At 43.3% G+C, this 21642-nt stretch overlaps 1 protein-coding gene across 2 annotated transcripts in view; it reads right to left on the bottom strand.

The window, feature by feature from the left end:
* Window positions 1-821: 821 nt before the first annotated feature.
* The window catches only part of LOC123746899 (kynureninase), a 42004-nt gene continuing 21183 nt past the window's right edge, over window positions 822-21642 (bottom strand). For both annotated transcript variants that reach the window (XM_069319572.1, XM_045728756.2), the window contains exons 4-9: window positions 12664-12880; window positions 10842-10952; window positions 9829-10038; window positions 8793-9005; window positions 8432-8656; window positions 822-7832 (exon numbers count right to left, since the gene is read on the bottom strand). In XM_069319572.1, coding sequence (XP_069175673.1) covers window positions 7704-7832; window positions 8432-8656; window positions 8793-9005; window positions 9829-10038; window positions 10842-10952; window positions 12664-12880 — 1105 coding nt within the window. In that variant the 3' untranslated portion in view covers window positions 822-7703. The remainder of the gene's footprint in view (window positions 7833-8431; window positions 8657-8792; window positions 9006-9828; window positions 10039-10841; window positions 10953-12663; window positions 12881-21642) is intronic.

Raw genomic sequence — 21642 nt, 5'->3', positions numbered from 1 at the left:
ACTTTTGTTCGAATCTTAACGCTGTAAATATTCCACCCACGTACTACAAATACAAATAATCGCCAATAGAACCTAAACACCTAATCTAATCTAACCAATGTCTAAATATACACAAAATACGAATATATATAATAATATTTTATATTTGAGAAAATTCATGTTTTAAATGACAGCATGTTAAAATTAATGAGTGCATCTTTGGGGTCGACCACTGGATGGAATGAACATAGACTGAGGACATGAGGATTCTGGTGGTGATGGAGGGAGGTGGTTGAGGTTTCAGGAGAATATATAACCTTAGATAAGACGTGCGTTGTGGTCCACACATGACCTGATGTGTGTCCATAAATACACATTCTCTGCTTCGTGGTTGTGTGGTAAAGGGAAGGGTGGAAGGGTCTATGATACCAACACGCTTGGCGAGTAAATGCGAGAGAGAGAGAGAGAGAGAGAGAGAGAGAGAGAGAGAGAGAGAGAGAGAGAGAGAGAGAGAGAGAGAGAGAGAGAGAGAGAGACAGAGAGAGAAAGAGAGAGAGAGAGAGAGACAGAGAGACAGAGACAGCCAGGTTCCTTATATGATACTTCCTTTATGATTGTTACCTGAGTGATAGATTCAAAGTACATTCTCATGAAATAAATGAGTTTCTAGGAGCAAGCTTCACATGAGCTGAGGTAGGATAACAGCTCTTGCTTGCAGTTTCAATAGGTACGTCATTTGACAGCCCTTATGAACCCTACTCTTAGTTAATAAAAACAAGAAAATATCAAGAGAGAATTGAGACACCAAAAACTTCCAGAAATGCATAAAATAAAACTCACACTTCAACAATATACTTTATTCAACAGTACGGTGACTTCCCATTACATTTACATCTCTAAACACTGTTTATTTATACAATAAAACTTTCTGGAGGATCTTCTGAAGAATAAACTTTTCCCCCATTGATTAAATAGATCAAAGGTTCTTGGAACACATGTAAGAATTTATTCCATAAAATGACTGCAACACAAGTGGATAAGGCGAAGGATAGGAATATGCCCAACCACTTGGACAGTCGGGAATTGAACGCCGACCTGCAGTAAGCGAGACCGTCGCTCTACCTTCCACTCCAAGCCTGGGGATTAGGACGCCCGTGTGCGCGCGCGCGCGTGTGTGTGTGTGTGTGGGGGGGGGGTCCTGGACACTTTAGGTTTGTGTCCAGGACCTCCCCCCCCCCCAATGTCGAACAATGCAACCCAACAACAGTTGACTAACTCCATGGTACCTATTTACTGTTAGGTGAACATAGGCATTAGTCAATAGGAGTCGTGCCAAACCATTTCCGCCCCAACCCGACCTCGAACCCGGGATTCCCGATTATAAGTCGACGACGAACTAAACTGTAGTTCGCGAGTGTTTCACAATGAAAGTAAAGCAACATTTATTTCTTCCATATTATCGTTTGGAAAGAGAGAAGGAACATTAATAAACAAAATATCTAAACCTTACGGTTATTACCCTGGGATAGCTAGGATTAATATTAATCCACGTGAATTCTCATGGATAATATGAGAAAGCTTTTGTTTATGTAGCATCTAAATCCAAGTCTAAATTCATGTCTAAAGCCAAGTCTAAAGTCAAGTCTAAAGCCAAGTCTAAATCCAGGTCTAAATCCAAGTCTAAATCCAAGTCTAAATCCAAGTCTAAATCACTCTGGGCACTCCGGGAAAGATAGGAAGCTAGTGTCAACATACAAGCTGAGGGCGGGAGTCGAACAAAAGGCACCAGAGCCGAGGCACAACCCAGTATGACGCAAAGCATCAAGACGGTGAAAAGTAGAAGGAAACGCAGACAAGTGAGCAAGGCAACCATAATCGAGTTTAGACAGTACGAGAAAGGAATGTAGAGAGAAGAGCGTGCACCTATCCACTCCCCCAAGAAGTATGGGATAAAATCTTAAGTAGGTTAGGGGCCTTAGAACATTCAACTCGGAGGTAAGAGACATGGGGTGACTAAGACAAACGAGTGTCAAAGAGTAACCCCAAAAGCTTAGCAGAATCTTTGTACACAAAGGGATGACCATAAAGCGACAGAGAGGGACGAAGAATGACATGCTTCCGAGTAACAGTCATAGCACAAGTCTTAGTTGCAGAGAACGTGAAGTCACGATTGGTGGCCCAAGACGACACGGCATCAATGGCAAGTTGAAGTCGCCGTTGAAGGAGAGGCGAATCATCCAACCTGTCCTCTTAAAAAGAACGTCGCTTTTGGCCGTTTGCCCGTATGGCCGAATATGGACGTAATTTGAAAATGAAAATAAATTGAAAATAAATTTGGGATTTTTTTTTTCAACAACAGTAAGTTAAGGGTCGTCTGATAGGTTAGGTGGGCAGGAAATTCTCATAAAGTTTCAAATCGTTATGAAAAACGTAAATTGAAAGTTCCTCTTCTAAGTTGTCCGAGGAGGGCCGGACGACTCAAACAGAAAACGGAACAGTACGTCACTTTCGTGAGTCGATTTCATTTCAAATTACGTCCAAATTTGGCCATAGTGCGCATACGAGCGAAAAGTGACGTTATTTTTAAGAGGACGGGTTGAATCATTACCTCGACAGCAAAGGGTAAGATCGTCGACATAGAGAGCAGAGAAGACGCCAGAAAGAAGGGAGGAAAGAATACCACTGAGGGCTACCAGAAAAGGAGTAGTGCTCAGAACACTACCCTGGGGCACACCTTCGCATTGCCGAAAAGAGGCAGAGAGAGTGGCACCAAGTCTCACTCTAAGGGAACGACGAGAGAGGAAGAGAGATGGATTAGCACGAAGGCCAAAAGAATGAAATTGGAACAGAATAGGTATCTCCAGGTGGTGTCGTAAACCTTTTCCAGGTCAAAAAGGACAGCAACAACGGAGGTCTTCCCAGCAAAAGCAGTAGGAATATAGACCTCCAAGTTCAACAAAACATCAGTCGTGCTTCGGCACTTGCGAAAACAAAATTGGGAAGGGGAGAGGTGGTGATAGTGTTCCAAGAACCACATTAGACGAACATTGACCATATGCTCAAAGAGTTTGCAGACAACTCGTGAGGGCAATAGGGCAGAAGTCCTTATGGGATGTCCCGAGAGACCCCGTTTTCCGATTATAGAGTACAATAGCATCGAGCCAATCCTCAGGGACTGACGACGACTCCCAGACCTGGTTATACAGACTCAGTAAATACTGAGACGCGCATGGAGGGAGACAACGAAGCATCTCATAATGAATGTCACTTGAGCCCGCTGCCGTAGAACCGCAGAGGGCCAGGACAGACTGAAGTTCAGAGAGAGAGAGAAAAGGGATCGTTATAGGGAAGTTGGAGTACAGATATCACAGAGATAGGTACAGATATCACAGAGATGAGATTCAAGAACGGGATTACGAAGAAGGATTGAGAAAGACGAGAACCAGAGCTAACAGTAGAAAAGTGGGAACCCAGTTCGGTTGCGACTTTCACTGGGTCTGCCACAAGAGTACTACGGAGGTGAAGGACCGGCGAGACATCTGGAACGAACTTATCCACTATCATGCGGATTTTCTTCCAGATCTGCGGCAGAGGAGTATCGGACGTAATGGTGGAAACATAAGATTTCCAACTCTCACGTTTACCTGTACAGATGGTCCTATGGGCCACCGCACTTGTCTTCCGAAACAAAATAAAAGAATCAGTCGTTTGCCGGCTTCAGTATTTCTTCCAGGCTGCACGTTTACAGCGGACAGCCCGAGCACAGTCCGTATTCCACCACAGAACGCACTTCCGCGTGCCCCAGGAGGTAGAACGAGAAATAGAGTAGAGGGCAGCGATGAAGATGGTGTCATGAAAAAGGAGGACAATGTGAAGGAGCGGCATAGTGGAGAAGCGGAGAGAATAGCTCGGATTGTGAATAGGTTCCAGTCAGCCTTGGCAAACTCCCACCAAGGGAAGGAGAGGGGAGGGTGAAAAGAGAAAAAGGTAACAAGGATGGGGAAATGGTCACTGTTATGGAGGTCATCAAAAACCCGCCATGTGAAATCTAAGTAAAGAGACGACGAGCATAGATAAAGATCAAGACAGGAAAGGGTGCGAATTCGAGAGTCCACATGAGTGGGTTCACCAGAATTCAGAAGAGACAGGGAAGAAGAGAGGACGAAAAGTTCGAGAAAACGGCCTCGGGTGTTTGTCAGAACATCACCCCAGAAGGTATGTCGACAGTTGAAATCACCCAAAAGGAGCACCGGCTCTGACAAGGAGTCCAGGAGGTGCTTAAGATCAGGGATAGAAAGCAGGACATTTGGGGAAGATAATTGGGTCAAACCATATATTATTTGCTCACAAAGACACGGGCAGCAGAACTTTGGATAGGCGACTGAAAAAGTAGGGGGATGAAGGGAATATCAGTACGAATCAAGAGAGCAGTAGTTATGGGCCCCAGCAAAAGCCGGGGGGGAAGGAGAGAAAGGAATAACTACAAAAGTGACCAGGACGAGCACCAAGCATCGGTTCCTGGAGATACAAAGTGGTGAAAACTGTGTATTCAGAAGTTCAGTTCATGGAAGTTGGCATAAAATCCACGAATATTCCGTTGAAGAATAGACATTGGCAAAAAGAGAAAGGACAGCAACAGAGAACAATGAAGAAACAAAGGTAAAGAAGAACACAGCATATTAAATAAGCTCAGGATCAGGATCAGCGAAGTCAGGGTTAGGGGGCATGAATAAACTGAGTAAGGATGGAGTGAAGGGAGCGGGAGGACAGACCAGAGGTAGATGGGCAGGGTCCGGAGGAGGAGGAGGAGACAACCGAGAGGGGCGGTCAAGGACAGCCGGAGGAGGTAGGGGCACAAACCGGGGAGCGCACCTCAGCAAGGGCAGCAACCGAGAGGGAATAAGGGCTTAAAGAAACCTCCATAGCTGGGACAGGGGGCCCAACCACCGAAATGGGAGGGGACGGAACGATAGTCAGAGGTGGGGGGCGAGGAAGAAAGTGATGCCTTCTTACCCGCCGGGGAGGAGGAAGGAGAGGAGCCAGGCTTACGTTTCTGACTCAAGGAGACAGGTGTTCCGGCAACAACATACTGGGCGACAGACTCAATTGTCTCAACGAAAAGAAGAACGGGAGCGAGTGAACAACATAAAGATTGCTGGGAGGATGATTGACAACAGCCCAGACAGATAGGCGGCGTGGAGGGCCAAGAGACTGGGGAAAGGGATGGGAAGAATCGGGGGGAAGGGAGATGGGAAAGAAGACACAGGAGACATGGCAGACTGGGTAGGAAGGGGGACGGGGGAAACTCCAGATGGAAAACCAGGAGGGGAACCCTTTGGGATAGAACGTAAAGGAACAGGGGAGGAGATGGTGGGCGTGTTTGTGTCTAAGGCCTGGAAACTATTGTGAGACTGAGTAAGGTGGGAAGGACGAGGAGAGGTAGAATGCAACATGCAAGCATAAGATACGCCAGTGAAAGGGTTGAGACGGCGAACTTGGCATCTCGCTTCAGGAAAAGACAGACGATCGGGGTGTTTCAAGTTGAGGATGACTTCCTCAAGTTTCTAGTGTATGCACGTGCGTGAGAAGGTAGGGTGGGCCTCACCGCAATTGAGGAAGCGAGCCTGAGGAAAAGAACACTGACTTAGAGTGATCATCGTCCCCACACATGGAGCAGATACACAGTACTTGTGCACTTGAAGGCACCATGACTCAATTTCCAGCACTTATTGCAAAGTCTAGGAGAGGGAATGTACTCCTGAATGGAGCATCTGGCACCAGCAGGAATTACAGAAGGGGAAGGGTCCTACTATCAAAGGTGATTTTCAGAGCTAGAAGGGGTTAACGGAGACGACCACGACGGGGTCGAGTGAACGTGTCCACCTGGAGGACAGAATGGCCTTGGACTTCGAGTATATGTTTAATATCCTCATGGCAGTCTTTTAGGTCCCTAACACTGGTTGCAACATGGTGCGGGAGGAGAATAGTGCCAACACTGGAATTTAACCTAGCGTTTTTGGAGACCCGAACAGGGGTCTCTCCAATGCAGGACAATGCGGCTAAGCGGGTAGCGGCATCCTGAGAAGGAGCAGCGACGACACGTGTACCGAAACGGGTGGGGTGAAAAGTAACAGAGGCATCCACCGAATCAACAAGGTGTTTATGGAGTGAGAAATCGTCAGGAGGAGTAGAGTCCAGATGGTGGAGATCAAAGTATTTAGCCCACGTAGCAGGACCAAACAAGGCGTGGTTCGTATTAGGGATCGTACGAGTGTGGCCCTGGTGGGGATGGTGGTGAGAGCCCCCAGAGAGAGAGGGGGTTAAAAGGCACAGTAGTCACAATGAGAGACGGAGCCGTGCCAGGGGACGTGGTGGTCACCACCGGGGGCATGGGGCTCGACCCTACCAATGAGGAGGGAGGGAAGTGGAGGGGGAGGGGATTAGTCCAGTCTGGGCCCAATGTAGCAGGGGCTACAGAGCCCGGTCTTCCATCACAGTCCAACTCAGGGGCCTGGTCGCCTACCCCATGAGCCTGGGTAAGAGGGGTCGTTGGGTTTGTCGTCAACAGCGGTGCTCCCTCTTTTTAATAGCGGAGTCCTACTGCATCCTCCATTACCCCACACTGCCAAAGACCTCCTTTCCACTTTCGCCCCAGCCTGGACACCCAACCATCCACTTAGGGCAGCGCCTCATAGATGATCCCTCCAGCGGGCGGTTCGATAACTCACAAGGCCCCTACATGGTGCCCTTCTGCACATGCAACACCCAAAGAGGGTCAGGAGAGGGGGTGAAGGCAACCCTCACTGGTCCCAAGGAGGTGTACATGAGCCCCTCACCAAGACAAGGCGACACCACGGAGGGAAGTCACTGAGCGAAACTATTCATTATAAATTTTTCCCCTAAAGCACCCCATGGGTGGAGGAAGCCAAGCTTCTTTTGTCCTCAGATAAAGCTTAAACTGCAGCCCTCCATAATGCTGCATGGAAGCAAGGTCAGAAACTGAAACCATATCGAGACGAAAGGTCAAACAACCCGTCCTCATGACCAATGTCTCGTTATCGTACGCTACGGTAACCACCATACTAAATGCAATGTGCTATGACAAGCAGTTGCTCATAAAATTTCACTTTTCTATGCAACGGTTCGGTTTGGTTTGGTTTGGTTTGGTTTGGTTTGGTTTGGTTCGGGTCGGTTCGGTTAGGTTAAGTTAGGTTAGGTTAGGTGGCTTGTGTTTCGTGCACTTTACGGTTAGGTTAAGGCGTTGGATTTTGTACTTTTGTGGTAATGCAAGAGAATTCGCAAGATCATTACTCTTCATTGAGTAAACTGACCCACGAAGCTGCCACCCAATGGTGAGTGGAACAGGAAAGTGTTATAGTGCTGTATACAAAGCTGTTGTATATAGTGTTTATCCAATCATACATATATATGATTGTGTACGTTTCTTGCCTCTTCATATCTATATTCTGGAAATTACGTAACCCCACTACACAATGGTGTTGTTGTCGACACGTTTTGTTTTAAAACGCATAGTTCAGGTACTAAATTGGCTGTCAGCAAACAGCTGTCAGTATCCAATTTGCATCATGCCAACACAAGGAGATATATTTCTTGAAAAAAACTTTTTTAACGTCTCTCCCATTCTATATATACACACAAACAAGTCAAGTAGAATCTTGGAGTGACAGTCCTAGGTGCAGCGAGTCCTAGGCGCAGCGACAGTCCTAGGCGCCTTCTGTCTTACACAGATCAAACACCTCTCTTAAGATGTTGATGAAACGGTAGACGTCATAGAAGGAGTTGTAGAGAGGCACAGGGGCGACGCGCATCACATTAGGTAGACGTATATCACACTGAGGAGATAAACACAACAATTTATATACCTATATATTTTAAAATTTCTGTATTTATCGATAAATATGATATTTATATATGGTTTTATGCGTCTGTAAGTCAGCTGAAAGAGCATGACATGACATCCAGTCTCTGTTTATGTTAACAGATTGTAAAACTATAGCTCATCTATGGTGTAACTTGCTTAACTAAAAACATTTGGCGGTTCACTTCCTGAATCAATTATGTGCTCTGTTACCATTTCCACTGCCACCCACAGGATGGGTGTTGTATCCACTACCGCCCGCAGGATGGGTATGGGGTTGTCTATTGCTTACAGTATGGGTATGGTGTCCACTACCGCCCACAGGATGGGTTTGGGGTTCTCTATTGCTCACAGGATGGGTATGGTGTCCACTACCTTCTACAGGATGGGTATGGGGATCCAGAACCACCCAAAGGATGGGTATGGGATCCACTACTACCCACAGGATAGGTAGGTATGGGGTCCACTACCGCCCACAGCATGGCCTTGGTATGCATAAATTAAACTATAAACAACAACATGAGAAAGTACAGATGTGATATTTGCCATCAAATCATAACCTCTAAGACTCACCACAACGCCTCGTTTCTCCAGCTGTTGGTGTACATCGTTGAGAGTGAAGGAGAAGATGAGAGAGAGCTGACAGCCACGGGCGGCGACGTCCTCCGGCGTGATGATGGTGGCCGAGGGAGCTCGCTCTTGACCGCTGCTGAAGTGCGTCTTGAGGAGCAACTCCAGGTAACCCGTCAACAGGAACTGCTTCTTGACCAGACGTTCCATACCAGCCTCTTCAAAGATCTAAGGAAGGGAAATATACAAGTTCAAACCACCATGCTCTCACTCCAAAGGGATATTGTAATAACTGGATGGGTGAAGCCTTCACAAGTCTTTTGGTCCTCAATAACTTAGTCCTAGATATTGTCAAATGTCTCACCTCCAGACTGGCCTTGACAAGGGCCACGAGGAATGGGGGCGGGTTACAGAGCCTGAAGGAGTCCACACCGATGGCCATGTCACACTCATCATTCATTTCGAACCTGGTGGTCTCCTTGTTGCTCCACCAGCCGCGCAGGTGGGGCGCTCTCCTCCCGTTGTGACGCTGGTTGATGTACGCGCCTGCGATGCAACCCGGCCCACTGTTAAGGTACTGTGGGAGAGTAGCGGTTAGAGCAACTCACACTTGCTTCTTGCGTCATAATTATACAATGCCTGCAAGTTCAACATTACTTCTATATCAACTTTGTGTACATCTTAGGGCACTTTACGTAAGTGAATATGTTTACGTTGCCAGAGTGTAAACATGTTTACGTTGTCAGAACGTGAATATGTTTACGTTGCCAGAACGTGAATATGTTTACGTTGCCAGAACGTGAATATGTTTACGTTGCCAGAGTGTAAATATGTTTACGTTGCCAGAACGTGAATATGTTTACGTTGCCAGAACGTGAATATGTTTACGTTGCCAGAACGTGAATATGTTTACGTTGCCAGAGTGTAAATATGTTTACATTGCCAGAACGTGAATATGTTTACGTTGCCAGAGTGTAAATATGTTTACGTTGCCAGAACGTGAATATGTTTACGTTGCCAAAACATAACTATGTTTACGTTGCCAGAAAATAACTATGTTTCCGTTGGTAGAACGTAACTATGTATACGTTGCCAGAACGTAACTATGTTTACGTTGCCAGAACGTGAATGTTTACATTGCCAGGACGTAAAAATATTTAATTTGCCAAAACGTCATTGTTTACGTTGCCAGAACGTGAATATTTTTATGTTGCCAGAACGTGAATATGTTTACGTTGCCAGAACGTAACTATGTTTACGTTTCCAGAACGTAAACGGGTTTACGCTCCCAGAATGTAAATGTGTTTACGCTGCCAGACTGTAAATATGTTTACGTTGCCAAGAAGTTATCAATGCTTACAAAACAAAAAATGGGTTTACTCATAGGATAATAATGTTACCTTGTAGGTACACCAGCAGGCGAAGTCGACGCCCCATCGGTCGAGGTGGAGAGGAACATTACCAATGGCGTGCGCCAGGTCCCAACCCACCAGGCAGCCCTGCTTCTGAGCCGCCTTCGTGATCTGCTCCATGTCGAACTTCTGCCCCGTGTAGTACTGCACTCCACTCAGGCATACTACGGAAATGCTACTTCCTTGCTCCTTGATCACCTGTTGAAGTAACACACCTGTATCATGCCCCTTGCTGGTAAATGCTCTAATGGAGCAACACACCTGCATAATGAATGCCCTGAACCTGTTGGATTCACAAATCTGTTAATTACAGAAGTTATTGAAGCATGTGTGGGTCTCAGAGTATTTAGAAACAGTGTTTATATATTTTCACCTAAACTTTAGACGTTTCAGAAGAAAAAAGCGATAGACATAAATCATTTGCGTTTTAATGTATTTAGAACATAAGATTAAATGATAAATACCATATATTTGATGATTGTAGGTAAAGCTAAGCTGTATACCTTCCTTAGTGGCTTATATAATATAAAACTTATGTACCAATTAACCACTGTAACATGTTTTAATATATTCTATAAATAACATTTATTATTATTATTATAATTAGTCTTAACAGTATCATCCTTATTAAATGAGTAATTAAGGCTCTCCAAGGTTTGTATTATTGTCAAGGTATAAATGTTTTTGATAAAAGTATTATAGCACATCACAGTCTCCAGTATATTGGCCTCGGTGAGGTTAAGTAAGGTTTAATCCTTGGAATTTAATAATTTGCCGTGAATTAATATATTGGCCTATACTTTCTAAAATAAATGAGAGCAACAATCATGGGTGAACGATATAATACTTCATACAGTCTAGGCTAGGGTACCCATATAAGTATATTAATCAAATTCATTAATTACTTAAAATAATTAACTTAAATATTAGCACTACAACTTGTATCTTGTTTTTTTTTCTCAGTTAAGTGTGCGCGTGCGTGAGACCGTGTGATAACTCACCTTAAGAATATCATCAGTCCTGAGAGTGTGTTCACCAGGTCGGGGAAATATCTCTAGCACCGCTTCCTTGGGATCGAACCCTCGGAGCTCTGCCTGAGAGACCATAGCATACTGAGGAAGGAAGCAAAACACCATTAGTGCCCATACATGTTATAGTTACAAGCCTAATCACGAGGCTTCCGCTGATCTTTTAGAATTAGTCAATCTTGTCAGTAATATAAAATCATTAAAATTAGTCTCAAAAAGTATTAGATTAGGTTTTTAAGTCATTACAGAAACCTAAGACACAACTGTACTTTCCTATAAGACGAAGGTAAAATTTGACATGTCTGTGGCTACACGTGTGAGGATAAATGATTGGAAGGCTAAAGTAGTAGACTGTGTCACCAGCAGAAGTTTACAACTAAACTTTGGTAAACTTTTAGCCTTTGAATTCCTCCCTTGCTGAATCTAATGTTTTACTCTATAACTAAACTTTGCATTTTTAACAATTAATTGTATTAATCAATTTTCATTCATCTATACATACATACAAGGGATATATACACCAAGAAGTATAGCCCGCTATTGTGTGCAGTATATGCATTAAAGTATATTTTAGTCCAGGATTATTTTCAAGACTAAATTATGCTTGCTGGTTGATTAGTAAGTTATTATGTTAGCCTCAATAACCCCATTCATAGGTTCATAGGCCTTAAAGCAACATTAAACAAAACCCTTCATATGACCACAAAAACATTAATATCAGCATTAATCAAATGTTTACAATTATTAACCTGATCTCTCAATAAACATTATATGGTAGGGAAAAAGACTGAAGACTTATAAACATTTAGATGCAAAATTCCCCTTGCAAATGTTGCATGACTTAAAACATTACAATAAGCTGTTGACCAGACCACACACTAGAAGTTGAAGGGACGACGACGTTTCGGTCCGTCCTGGACCATTCTCAAGTCGATTGTGACCATTCTCAAGTCACAATCGACTTGAGAATGGTCCAGGACGGACCGAAACGTCGTCGTCCCTTCAACTTCTAGTGTGTGGTCTGGTCAACATACTTCAGCCACGTTATTGTGACTCATCGCCTGAATAAGCTGTTCTTGTTCTCGTATACTAAACTGCACGTCAAGACCTAACAACATGAGTGCTGAATCACCTTACGCTAAACAAGTCTTCAGAGTAGTTTAAAAGAACCTTATGCTCTGATCCAAGCTTAGAAAAATAGCATAAGTGTAAACAAGTTGAAATAGACGATATAGAAGCAGTCAGGGATGGATACGGAGTGGCCGTTTAAGGAGGAACAAGACAAGTGATTCTTCAAGAAAGTTGAGAGACAGTGATGTCGTTCAGTGAGGGGAAAAATGTATATATATCATGAGTTTAGTGCAGTGGAATTAACAGTACTCTTAAACAGTGTATAGTGTTGAGAATACTGATAAGCGTTTAAAATATCTTGAAAATATAAACACATGGATATTTGTAAGTAACAGTATTAGAGTGAATCTAAAAGGAGAGTGAAAAGAAACCCCATGAGATGGACAGATGTCTAGAAGTGTGTGAGGAAGTAGGCAGAAGTGAACTTAAACTCATCCTAATAGCATAAAACTCAACACACACTCAGCCTAACAGGAGTAAAACCGAACACACACTCACCCTAACAGGAGTAAAACCGAACACACACACTCACCCTAACAGGAGTAAAACCGAACACACACTCACCCTAACAGGAGTAAAACCGAACACACACACTCACCCTAACAGGAGTAAAACCGAACACACACTCACCCTAACAGGAGCAAAACCGAACAGAAACACTCACCCTATCAGACGGAAAAGCACGTCCCTCGATGAGTATCTTGTAGCGTGAGTTGCTGGGCTGGTAGAAGGAGAGGAGGAGCAGGTTGAGATTGACAGACAGCCCGTTCATGAGGGTGACAGTTGACGGGTCGGCCCCAACCAGTCGACCCAACTCCTCTCGACCATATCTGTCACACAATGCAGCTGGTAGCGGGTCCTCGAAGTGCATCTCTGCCCCCCTGTCAAGCAATCCACCAATCAATCAATTCTATCATGGACATTGTCAATCAGTTCCATAAGGAAAATTATATATAAGTTCTATCATGAAAATTCTAAAGCTGTCATGAAAACGACCAATAAGTAATGCTATGAAAATCGCATTACTTATTGGCCGTAGAGCGCTTAAAATGGCACCTAATTGGCTCGCATTGGCCGTTTCCGCTAGCGTGGGAATCAAGCCTTAGTCTTATATATCGCGATTTTCCGAAACCGAAACACCGGTATATTTTAAAGACCCGAGCTGGATATGCTCCAAACCCAATTGACAAAGAAATCGTACATCGCGGTCCAGTGGGTGACCGGGAACGAGAGTTCAAGTCCATCGCCCTGCTCCCCCCCCCCCCCAGACCAACAAATAAATACTTTTATATAGTGCTAATTCATTGTATACTCAGGTGACTTAACAACGTAGAGGAATTTTAAACCTTCACTTGCCACCTTTGGTTGTCCTTTACGAAACTAAAAGAGAAGAAAAACTTATACATAAAACCAACATAAAAATATGTATATCATATGTATACCAACCACGCATAGGAAGCTTTTTGTCACTGTTCCCTGAGGGCAAGTTTATTTTGATAGATTTTCTAGTTACATATTATTGTATTCAATACATAATTTATTTGCTTTTGGGACACAATTGAGAGCATGTGGAACCTGTACACATGATTCTACATGTACAGGTTCTACAGGTTCATCGTAATACCTACGTACAGGACGTAAGGCAGCGTCTGGGATGCTCTCGGACGCAGGTTCGAATCCTCGTCACGGCCCTTGTACATTTGTTCATTTGATGCATCACGCAATTGTGATTTCTGTGTGTAACCTACGTACAGCTTCATGATACCCACCAACGGTATAAAATCGATGTACTATATTGCCCGAACCTCTCACTCCCCAGCCAACCAGGCCGTCCTCTCGAGTTCATGCCCGTCACCCGTCTCTTTCCCCCCCCCCCACTCCCCCTTTTACCCAATTTCTTCTCAGGAAAAACTAATTTCCCGGCAATAAAATACTTAAAATAACTACAACCAACGACAAGTAGGCAACCCACACACGTTCAGTGTCAAGATCATAACACATAAATCATATAGAAAACTTTTAAAGTCTTTGCCACAAGCAGCATTAAAAATATATATAATCTGAAAACGAGATGGAGCCAAAATGTTAATAAAACCCCTAAAAAGGGGAAAAAAATAGGTGAATGTGAGGGTCTAGAATGCATTCACTTTCACCTGGAGGCTCTGCAAGATGGCAGGTGTTGCTGGGGAAAACCTCGGGCTTGCTGGGGAAGTTCTGGGGAAGTTCTGGGGAAGTTCTGGGGAAGTGCTGGGGGAGTATACTCCTTGTTGCATCGACGAAATATATTTTCCCCGCCAAGTGCCGGGAGGGAGGAAGCAGGGAACAAGTCACGGGGAATTCCTCGTTCTAGGGGGATACCTAATTGTAGTTGTGGTGGTGGTATTGGTGGTGGTACTGGTGGTGGTGTGGGTCGTGGTGGTGGTATTGGTGGTGGTGAGGGTCGTGGTGGTGGTACTGGTGGTCGTGAAGGGTCGTGGTGGTGGTACTGGTGGTCGTGAAGGGTCGTGGTGGTGGTGAAGGGTGGTGGTGAAGGGTCGTGGTGGTGGTACTGGTGGTCGTGAAGGTCGTGGTGGTGGTACTGGTGGTGGTGAGGGTGGTGGTGGTGGTACTGGTGGTGGTGAGGGTCGTGGTGGTGGTGAACGGGGTCTCTATCCCCGACCTTGCCATATATATATATATATATATATATATATATATATATATATATATATATATATATATATATATATGTCGTACCTAGTAGCCAGAACGCACTTCTCATCCTACTATGCAAGGCCCGATTTGCCTAATAAGCCAAGTTTTCATGAATTAATGTTTTTTCGATTACCTAACCTACCTAACCTAACCTAACCTAACTTTTTCGGCTACCTAACCTAACCTAACCTATAAAGATAGGTTAGGTTAGATTAGGTAGGGTTGGATAGGTTCGGTCATATATCTACGTTAATTTTAACTTCAATTAAATAAAATTGACCTCATACATAATGAAATGGGTAGGTTTATCATTTCATAAGAAAAAAATTAGAGAAAATATATTAATTCAGGAAAACTTGGCTTATTAGGCAAATCGGGCCTTGCATAGTAGGATGAGAAGTGCGTTCTGGCTACTAGGTACGACATATATATATATATATATATATATATATATGTCGTACCTAGTAGCCAGAACGCACTTCTCAGCCTACTATGCAAGGCCTGATTTGCCTAATAAGCCAAGTTTTCATGAATTAATTGTTTTTCGGCAACCTAACCTACCTAACCTAACCTAACCTAACTTTTTCCGCTACCTAACCTAACCTAACCTATAAAGATAGGTTAGGTTAGGTTAGGTAGGGTTGGTTAGGTTCGGTCATATATCTACGTTAATTTTAACTCTAATAAAAAAAAATTGACCTCATATATAATGAAATGGGTAGCTTTATCATTTCATAAGAAAAAAATTAGAGATAATATATTAATTCAGGAAAACTTGGCTTATTAGGCAAATCGGGCCATGAATAGTAGGCCGAGAAGTGCGTTCTGGCTACTAGGTACGACATATATATATATATATATATATATATATATATATATATATATATATATATATATATATATATATATATATATATACACCAACACTGAAGGCCATTCCGTCCCCCCCCTCCCCCTCCATCCACAGAATTACGCAAGGCAGACGTGACAACAGACATGACATTGAGCGTGTCATGCTGTTGACACAACCTTAGGTGCGTGCGTGCGTGCCTGCGTGTGTGTGTGTGTGTGTGTGTGTGTGTGTGTGTGTGTGTGTGTGTGTGTGTGTGTGTGTGTGTGTGTGTGTGTGTGTGTGTGTGTGTGTGTGTGGTCGACAATCTCACGTGCCGTTATTGTCTCCCGCAACAATTATGCGCCATATTTGCTCGTAATTTATGTCAACGGTTCGTGTTCATCTCATGAGGATAATGATCGTTTGTGACAGAGGGAACCTTAAGAATGTACCTTTGCTTCTTTTGTGTATATGCACTGGAGGTTTGTTTAGTTCGAAGGTAGACCTAGAGTTTACTTTCTTGGTAAACTATTGAGGTAGCCTTTATAACCCTTCAAAGGTTGGTAAGCCTGAGGCTCAATGTCAAACCAAGTAGTAATGTACACAGTGAATTGACAAAATCAATTACAATTGTGCCTAATTTGAGTAATTAAATTAGGTCTTATTAGTGAGGATGATGCTGGTATTCACTGTCACACAGGACAGAGGGTCATACACAAGGCAATCGGTCTGAACTGTAGGCTGAAGCACAAATATATCATGGCCAGAATTAATTACATTAGACAGTATACATGATTCAATTTACGAATTTATAAATCCAACTTTATATTGTGCACTGCCCCACAAGGGCAGGGATGGGTTCATAAGAGATGCAGCTTAGAAATAAAATAAATAAAACTGTTCTTCATTCTTTAAAATGGACAAGCAAATTTATAATAAATCGTTAGGAAGTCGTCCAGTACACCAGATTCAATAAAATAGTTACACAGTTGGTGGTACAATAGGCCAGGAGATCTAAAAAAAATTTACGGTTTCACATTCAATAACGTTGTGTTCAAATGAATACCTTAAAGGTTTGTCAAAGAGTTTACAATCTGAATATTCTGGTAGTGGCTCAGCCTCACTAACCTGCCAGATGTGCCTATATCCAAGGCGAATTCGCGCAATGACTACATCACATTCCCTCTTCCAGTTACAGTGCTGACCATACAAATACTTATTACAAAAGTTGTCATAGCTTTTAACACTGCAGCTTTCAGGTCTCTGTGCATTTCTTAGTTCTTCTAAATCTGAAGTCATTTCTTTAGCTTGCATGTTTTTAATAATTGATAGTCCACAGTAATAATCAGTGTTTTCTTTCCTGCAAGCCTCACTGACCTATCGATCTACAAAGTCCTGTTTTTTTAACCTCAACATGAGATAAAACCACACAAATTTTATAAAATAGTTATTATCATTGGCAAAAATTCCATTCCATTTAATATTACAATCTACATCAGACATTAATTGTGACGGGTTATTTAAAGACTGGTTATTTAAGACGGGTTAGACTGGTTATTTAAGACTGGTTAGACCGGTTATTTAAAGACTTAGAGTCACAAAATACCACACCCGCATCCCCCGCAATGAGCTTAAGGTACTCAGTTAAGGCACGCAGTGGATAGGTAAATACCAACAGTCTTGCTTGCCCAGTCGTCCAATCCAATACCTATTATAGGTATAGGTTAAGTAATAATTGAAATTACGAAGCAATAAGATGCTTATCTTAACATACTAAGAAGGTTAGGTAAGGTCGGTGTTTTCTATGAAGCTTTTCAAGGTAAACTAAAATATTCACAATAAATTAGTATGTCACATATGCACTTATTTAATAAGTCAATATTGACTGTAAGAAAGTGCGAGAACGGGTTGTCCAATCTCTCCATGATCCTTTCATTCGCTTCATATACCGCACATGCACAACCTGTTCTACCAGCACTCAACAGCACAGAACCATCGCCGTTGGGAGGTATTACATGATCCACAAGACAACAATGTCCTTACCCAATAGTAAGCATCACATCCAGAATCCTGACGAAGCATATACGAGCCTGGGTTTAGGACGCTTGCAGCCGCAAACACAATCCTAGACGAGGTGATTATAAAGTTAAATGCCGAAAGGGGTTACTTATCAAGCGAAATCAAGACGCAAACAACTTCTCAACAATAGCAAACATTTACTTCACAACACTCACACTACTTATAACGACAGTTATGGGAGCACTGAGCTCAGTTGCAGCTTACAGATTATGGGAACACTGAGCTCAGTTGCAAGATTATGGGAACGTGGTTACAACGCTTTAGTGTGTTCGGGTAACTATACAGGATCGATTACATAATCCGGTTAATGCACCTTAATCAGCACTGAATTAACAACTCTCCCGAAGTTGATAGATCTTAAGGCCAACAAAATTTGCTTGTCAAGCAGGAAAGAGAGAGATTGAGAATTTTGTTGCAATAAACCTTATATAGGACCTTGGTCTGGGGTGCTGGGTGAAGCCTATACAGGACCTTTGTGTATGGCTGTATGTGCTGGGTGCAATGTATTCTGGACCTTTGGGCATGAGTTGGGGGTGCTCGGTCTATGATCTGGTGTATTGGGTGCAATTTATATAGGACTTTTCGGTATGGCCTGAGGAGCTGGATGCAACCTACATAGGACCCATTGGTATGGCCTGGTGTGCTCGGTGTAGCTAATATAGGACCCTAGGGTATAACCCCGAGGTGCACAGTGCAAGCAATATAGGACCTTTGTTTGCATACTCACGTCTAATATAGTTTAAACCCAACTACAGTCGTCACTGCTAACAGCTATTGTTTGCAGCGCAATACATTAAACAGGACCTCAGGCTTGGTTGACTATCAGTCCACCGCAAATCGCTTCGAGGGGTCACTTAGTCTCAGCCGAAAACCTAAATTGTAACCAATTAAAATTCCGATGGTTTGACACGCTTCAAGACTACACCATTCACGGAGGATTATACAAGGCTACCACGATAGTTCACTGGCATGCGAGCATGTATACTTTAGTCCTAAACATTGTCCAAGTTTAGAGTAAACTCTCAATGAATATACACACAGAGAAGCAGGAGATATATATATATAAACATACACCTCTCTGTATACATTATAATCTCACTATCTTTTCACTCAGGCAAGAGTTGTATGCAGTGCTTGAGTGCATGACTATATTGAATATGATCCCAGACGCATGGTGTGAGTGGTCAGTTTGCCTCATAACAAAGAGGCTTTGTAGCATTCATAAAATAGCTGATAATAATTTTGTTTTGCACCCCAGGGAGCGAGCGAGTGAGTGGCCTTGACGTGGGAGTGGTCATCTAACTGTTCTGCCGGCCACTTCTCCCATGGCAAGCATGGGAGAGTAAACATTTTGTTTTCCTGTTAGCAGGCTGAGAGCTTTACCTTCCTTCTAATTTGTTTTCCCATGGAAGGGTTATTAAGGCCAAGACAATAGCTTACTGTTCAATGACCAACTATACTTTTTACCCTTGGGCATTGTCGAGGACTAATGCAAACTCTCAGTGTATATTCACAGGTATATACATTTCGGTGTATATATATTCAGTGTATATACATTGATAGGCTACTGAAGTCCTGGACATTCAGGGGTCTAGAAGAGCATGCTAGCCCATTAGTGGGTTTGGCAGACCGTGCCAACCAATCTTATTTCAAATCTCTCTCATTTAATGGTACATTTATGAGCGTATTAAGACATTTCACAAACCGGAGGGGATGTGGCCATACGACAGAGATATTCCTCATCGTAATATATGATAGCACTGCCCATTTAATCGACTTCAGAGCTCTGAACCACTGCATCGTTAAGTCAATCTGATAACCGTAGATCCATTGACGTCTCCCTACTCAATCTTCACCCCTATTTCCTCTCTCGCTCTGCCTACTTTACCATAGTCCCAATTACTTTTATCTTACGAGATTTTTGTGTTATTGTTCCAGCTACGTGGAACAATACGGTGATTCCCAGTCAGGATTTCGCGGAAGATCAGGGTGCTGTGAGCCAGTGTGCTGGGTGCTGTGAGTGTCCTAGGTCCTATGAGACAGTGTCCTGGGTGCTGTGAGTGTCCTAGGTCCTATGAGCCAGTGTCCTGGGTGCTGTGAGTGTCCTAGGTCCTATGAGACAGTGTCCTGGGTGCTGTGAGTGTCCTAGGTCCTGTGAGCCAGTGTCCTGGGTGCTGAGAGTGTCCTAGGTCCTATGAGACAGTGTCCTGGGTGCTGTGAGTGTCCTAGGTCCTGTGAGACAGTGTCCTGGGTGCTGTGAGTGTCCTAGGTCCAGTGAGCCAGTGTCCTGAGGTGCTACGAGTGTCCTAGGTCCTATGAGACAGTGTCCTGAGGTGCTACGAGTGTCCTAGGTCCTGTGACGCAGTGTCCTGGGTGCTGTGAGTGTCCTAGGTCCAGTGAGCCAGTGTCCTGAGGTGCTACGAGTGTCCTAGGTCCTGTGACGCAGTGTCCTGGGTGCTGTGAGTGTCCTAGGTCCAGTGAGCTAGTGTCCTGAGGTGCTACGAGTGTCCTAGGTCCTATGAGCCAGTGTCCTGGGTGCTGTGAGTGTCCGGGGTTCCTCCTAGACCGTGTTTAGGGTTTCGCGTGAATACGCAAAAGCTTGCGTAGAAAAAAAATAAAAGTACAACTAGCCACCTTTTTCGTAATAAAGTAAAAAAAAAATATTGAGCTTTTAACGTGTTAATAAAATAAAAGCTTCAAAAAGTGCTTTATTGATAGATATCAGCATATTGGTTATCATTTAAGCAGCGAGCCAGTGTGCACATTATCCAAGAACAACGAAATTCGTCCTTTAATCAAAGCTGATTGAATCATCGTTGATTAAAACATTTAACGTTGATTGAAAGTTTCAGAAGTTTAACGTGGGAGATGTTTAATTCGTGTTAATTATTACTTATTAACCCTAAAGTCTTACATGTATCGTGTGTAATATATCCGTCGACCTTATTATGTCAGTCAAGATCTCCAATAACCTAAAATGTGTCAGCCAAGTATAGGGGAATCCCAGACACATTACTAAAAACTTAAAGGAATCCCCTCCAAACAAAAAACGATTTTGCAATCAATGTGTTGGTAGACCTAAAGCCTATGGTCAAAATAAGGAATATAACAGTAAACGTGTCTCGAATTATTTGTTAAATAATAATTTCAATCAGATTACCAATTTAATTTAATATAATTACATCAAAAAATGGTTCGTAGTTTGTTTTTCTATTTTACGAGCGTTCTTAACTAGGGATCCTGTCTACAACCCGTCCTAATAGAACCCGTTCTTAATAGAACCCGTTCTTAATAGAACCCGTTCCTAATAGAACCCGTTCTTAATAGAACCCTTTCTTAATAGAACCCGTTCTTAATAGAACCCGTTCCTAATAGAACGTTGTATTTGGATGTAGACTCTAAGGCCAAAAATCATCGTACTAGAAAATGGAAGCGGCTCGCCAAATTGACATACTGTCCCGTTTTCTGTTTTGGGTCCTCTGGTAGGATCGGATAAGGGGGGGGGGGACAATTTAATACGACAGTTTCTTGACGTTGGGATACAAATTAGGAGGACGGGCTGCCAACAGATGGCAGCACCTTCCCGCCAAGGTTACGCGCGCTCACAGCTTGTAGTCCCAGCCAAGCAACTGGCTGCTTGACGTCCTCAGCTGCGCTGCGGTCTAGTGCCTCAGCTTTTCGATTTAGTGTTACCCAAAAGGCCTCTCAACCTCTGGAAAGGTTATTATAGCCACTATAATACCATACTGATCAATCAGCAGGTATACTTTAGTCCGAACAGCGGTCGAGACGGTAGTAAACTCAATGGGTACTTACTACGCCATATATGGTTTTGTTTGTAAATAAAATCCTGCTCAATAAAGTTGCTCACATTTCTGGAAACGGTATAATCAGCTATTCAGACAAAGGACGACCAGTAGACGTGGTATACGCGGACGTGTCTTAAAGTTCTTGATAAGGTAGTACGTGAAATGCTGACAAAAGGAAATATAAGCACATATGGTCTGGTTGATACCTGGTTGATGGGGTTCTGGGAGT

The sequence above is a fragment of the Procambarus clarkii genome, chromosome 93 (assembly GCF_040958095.1).
Source record: "Procambarus clarkii isolate CNS0578487 chromosome 93, FALCON_Pclarkii_2.0, whole genome shotgun sequence".
Classification (NCBI taxonomy): Eukaryota; Metazoa; Arthropoda; class Malacostraca; order Decapoda; family Cambaridae; genus Procambarus; species Procambarus clarkii.
This window is presented reverse-complemented; position numbering and strand designations above follow the sequence as displayed.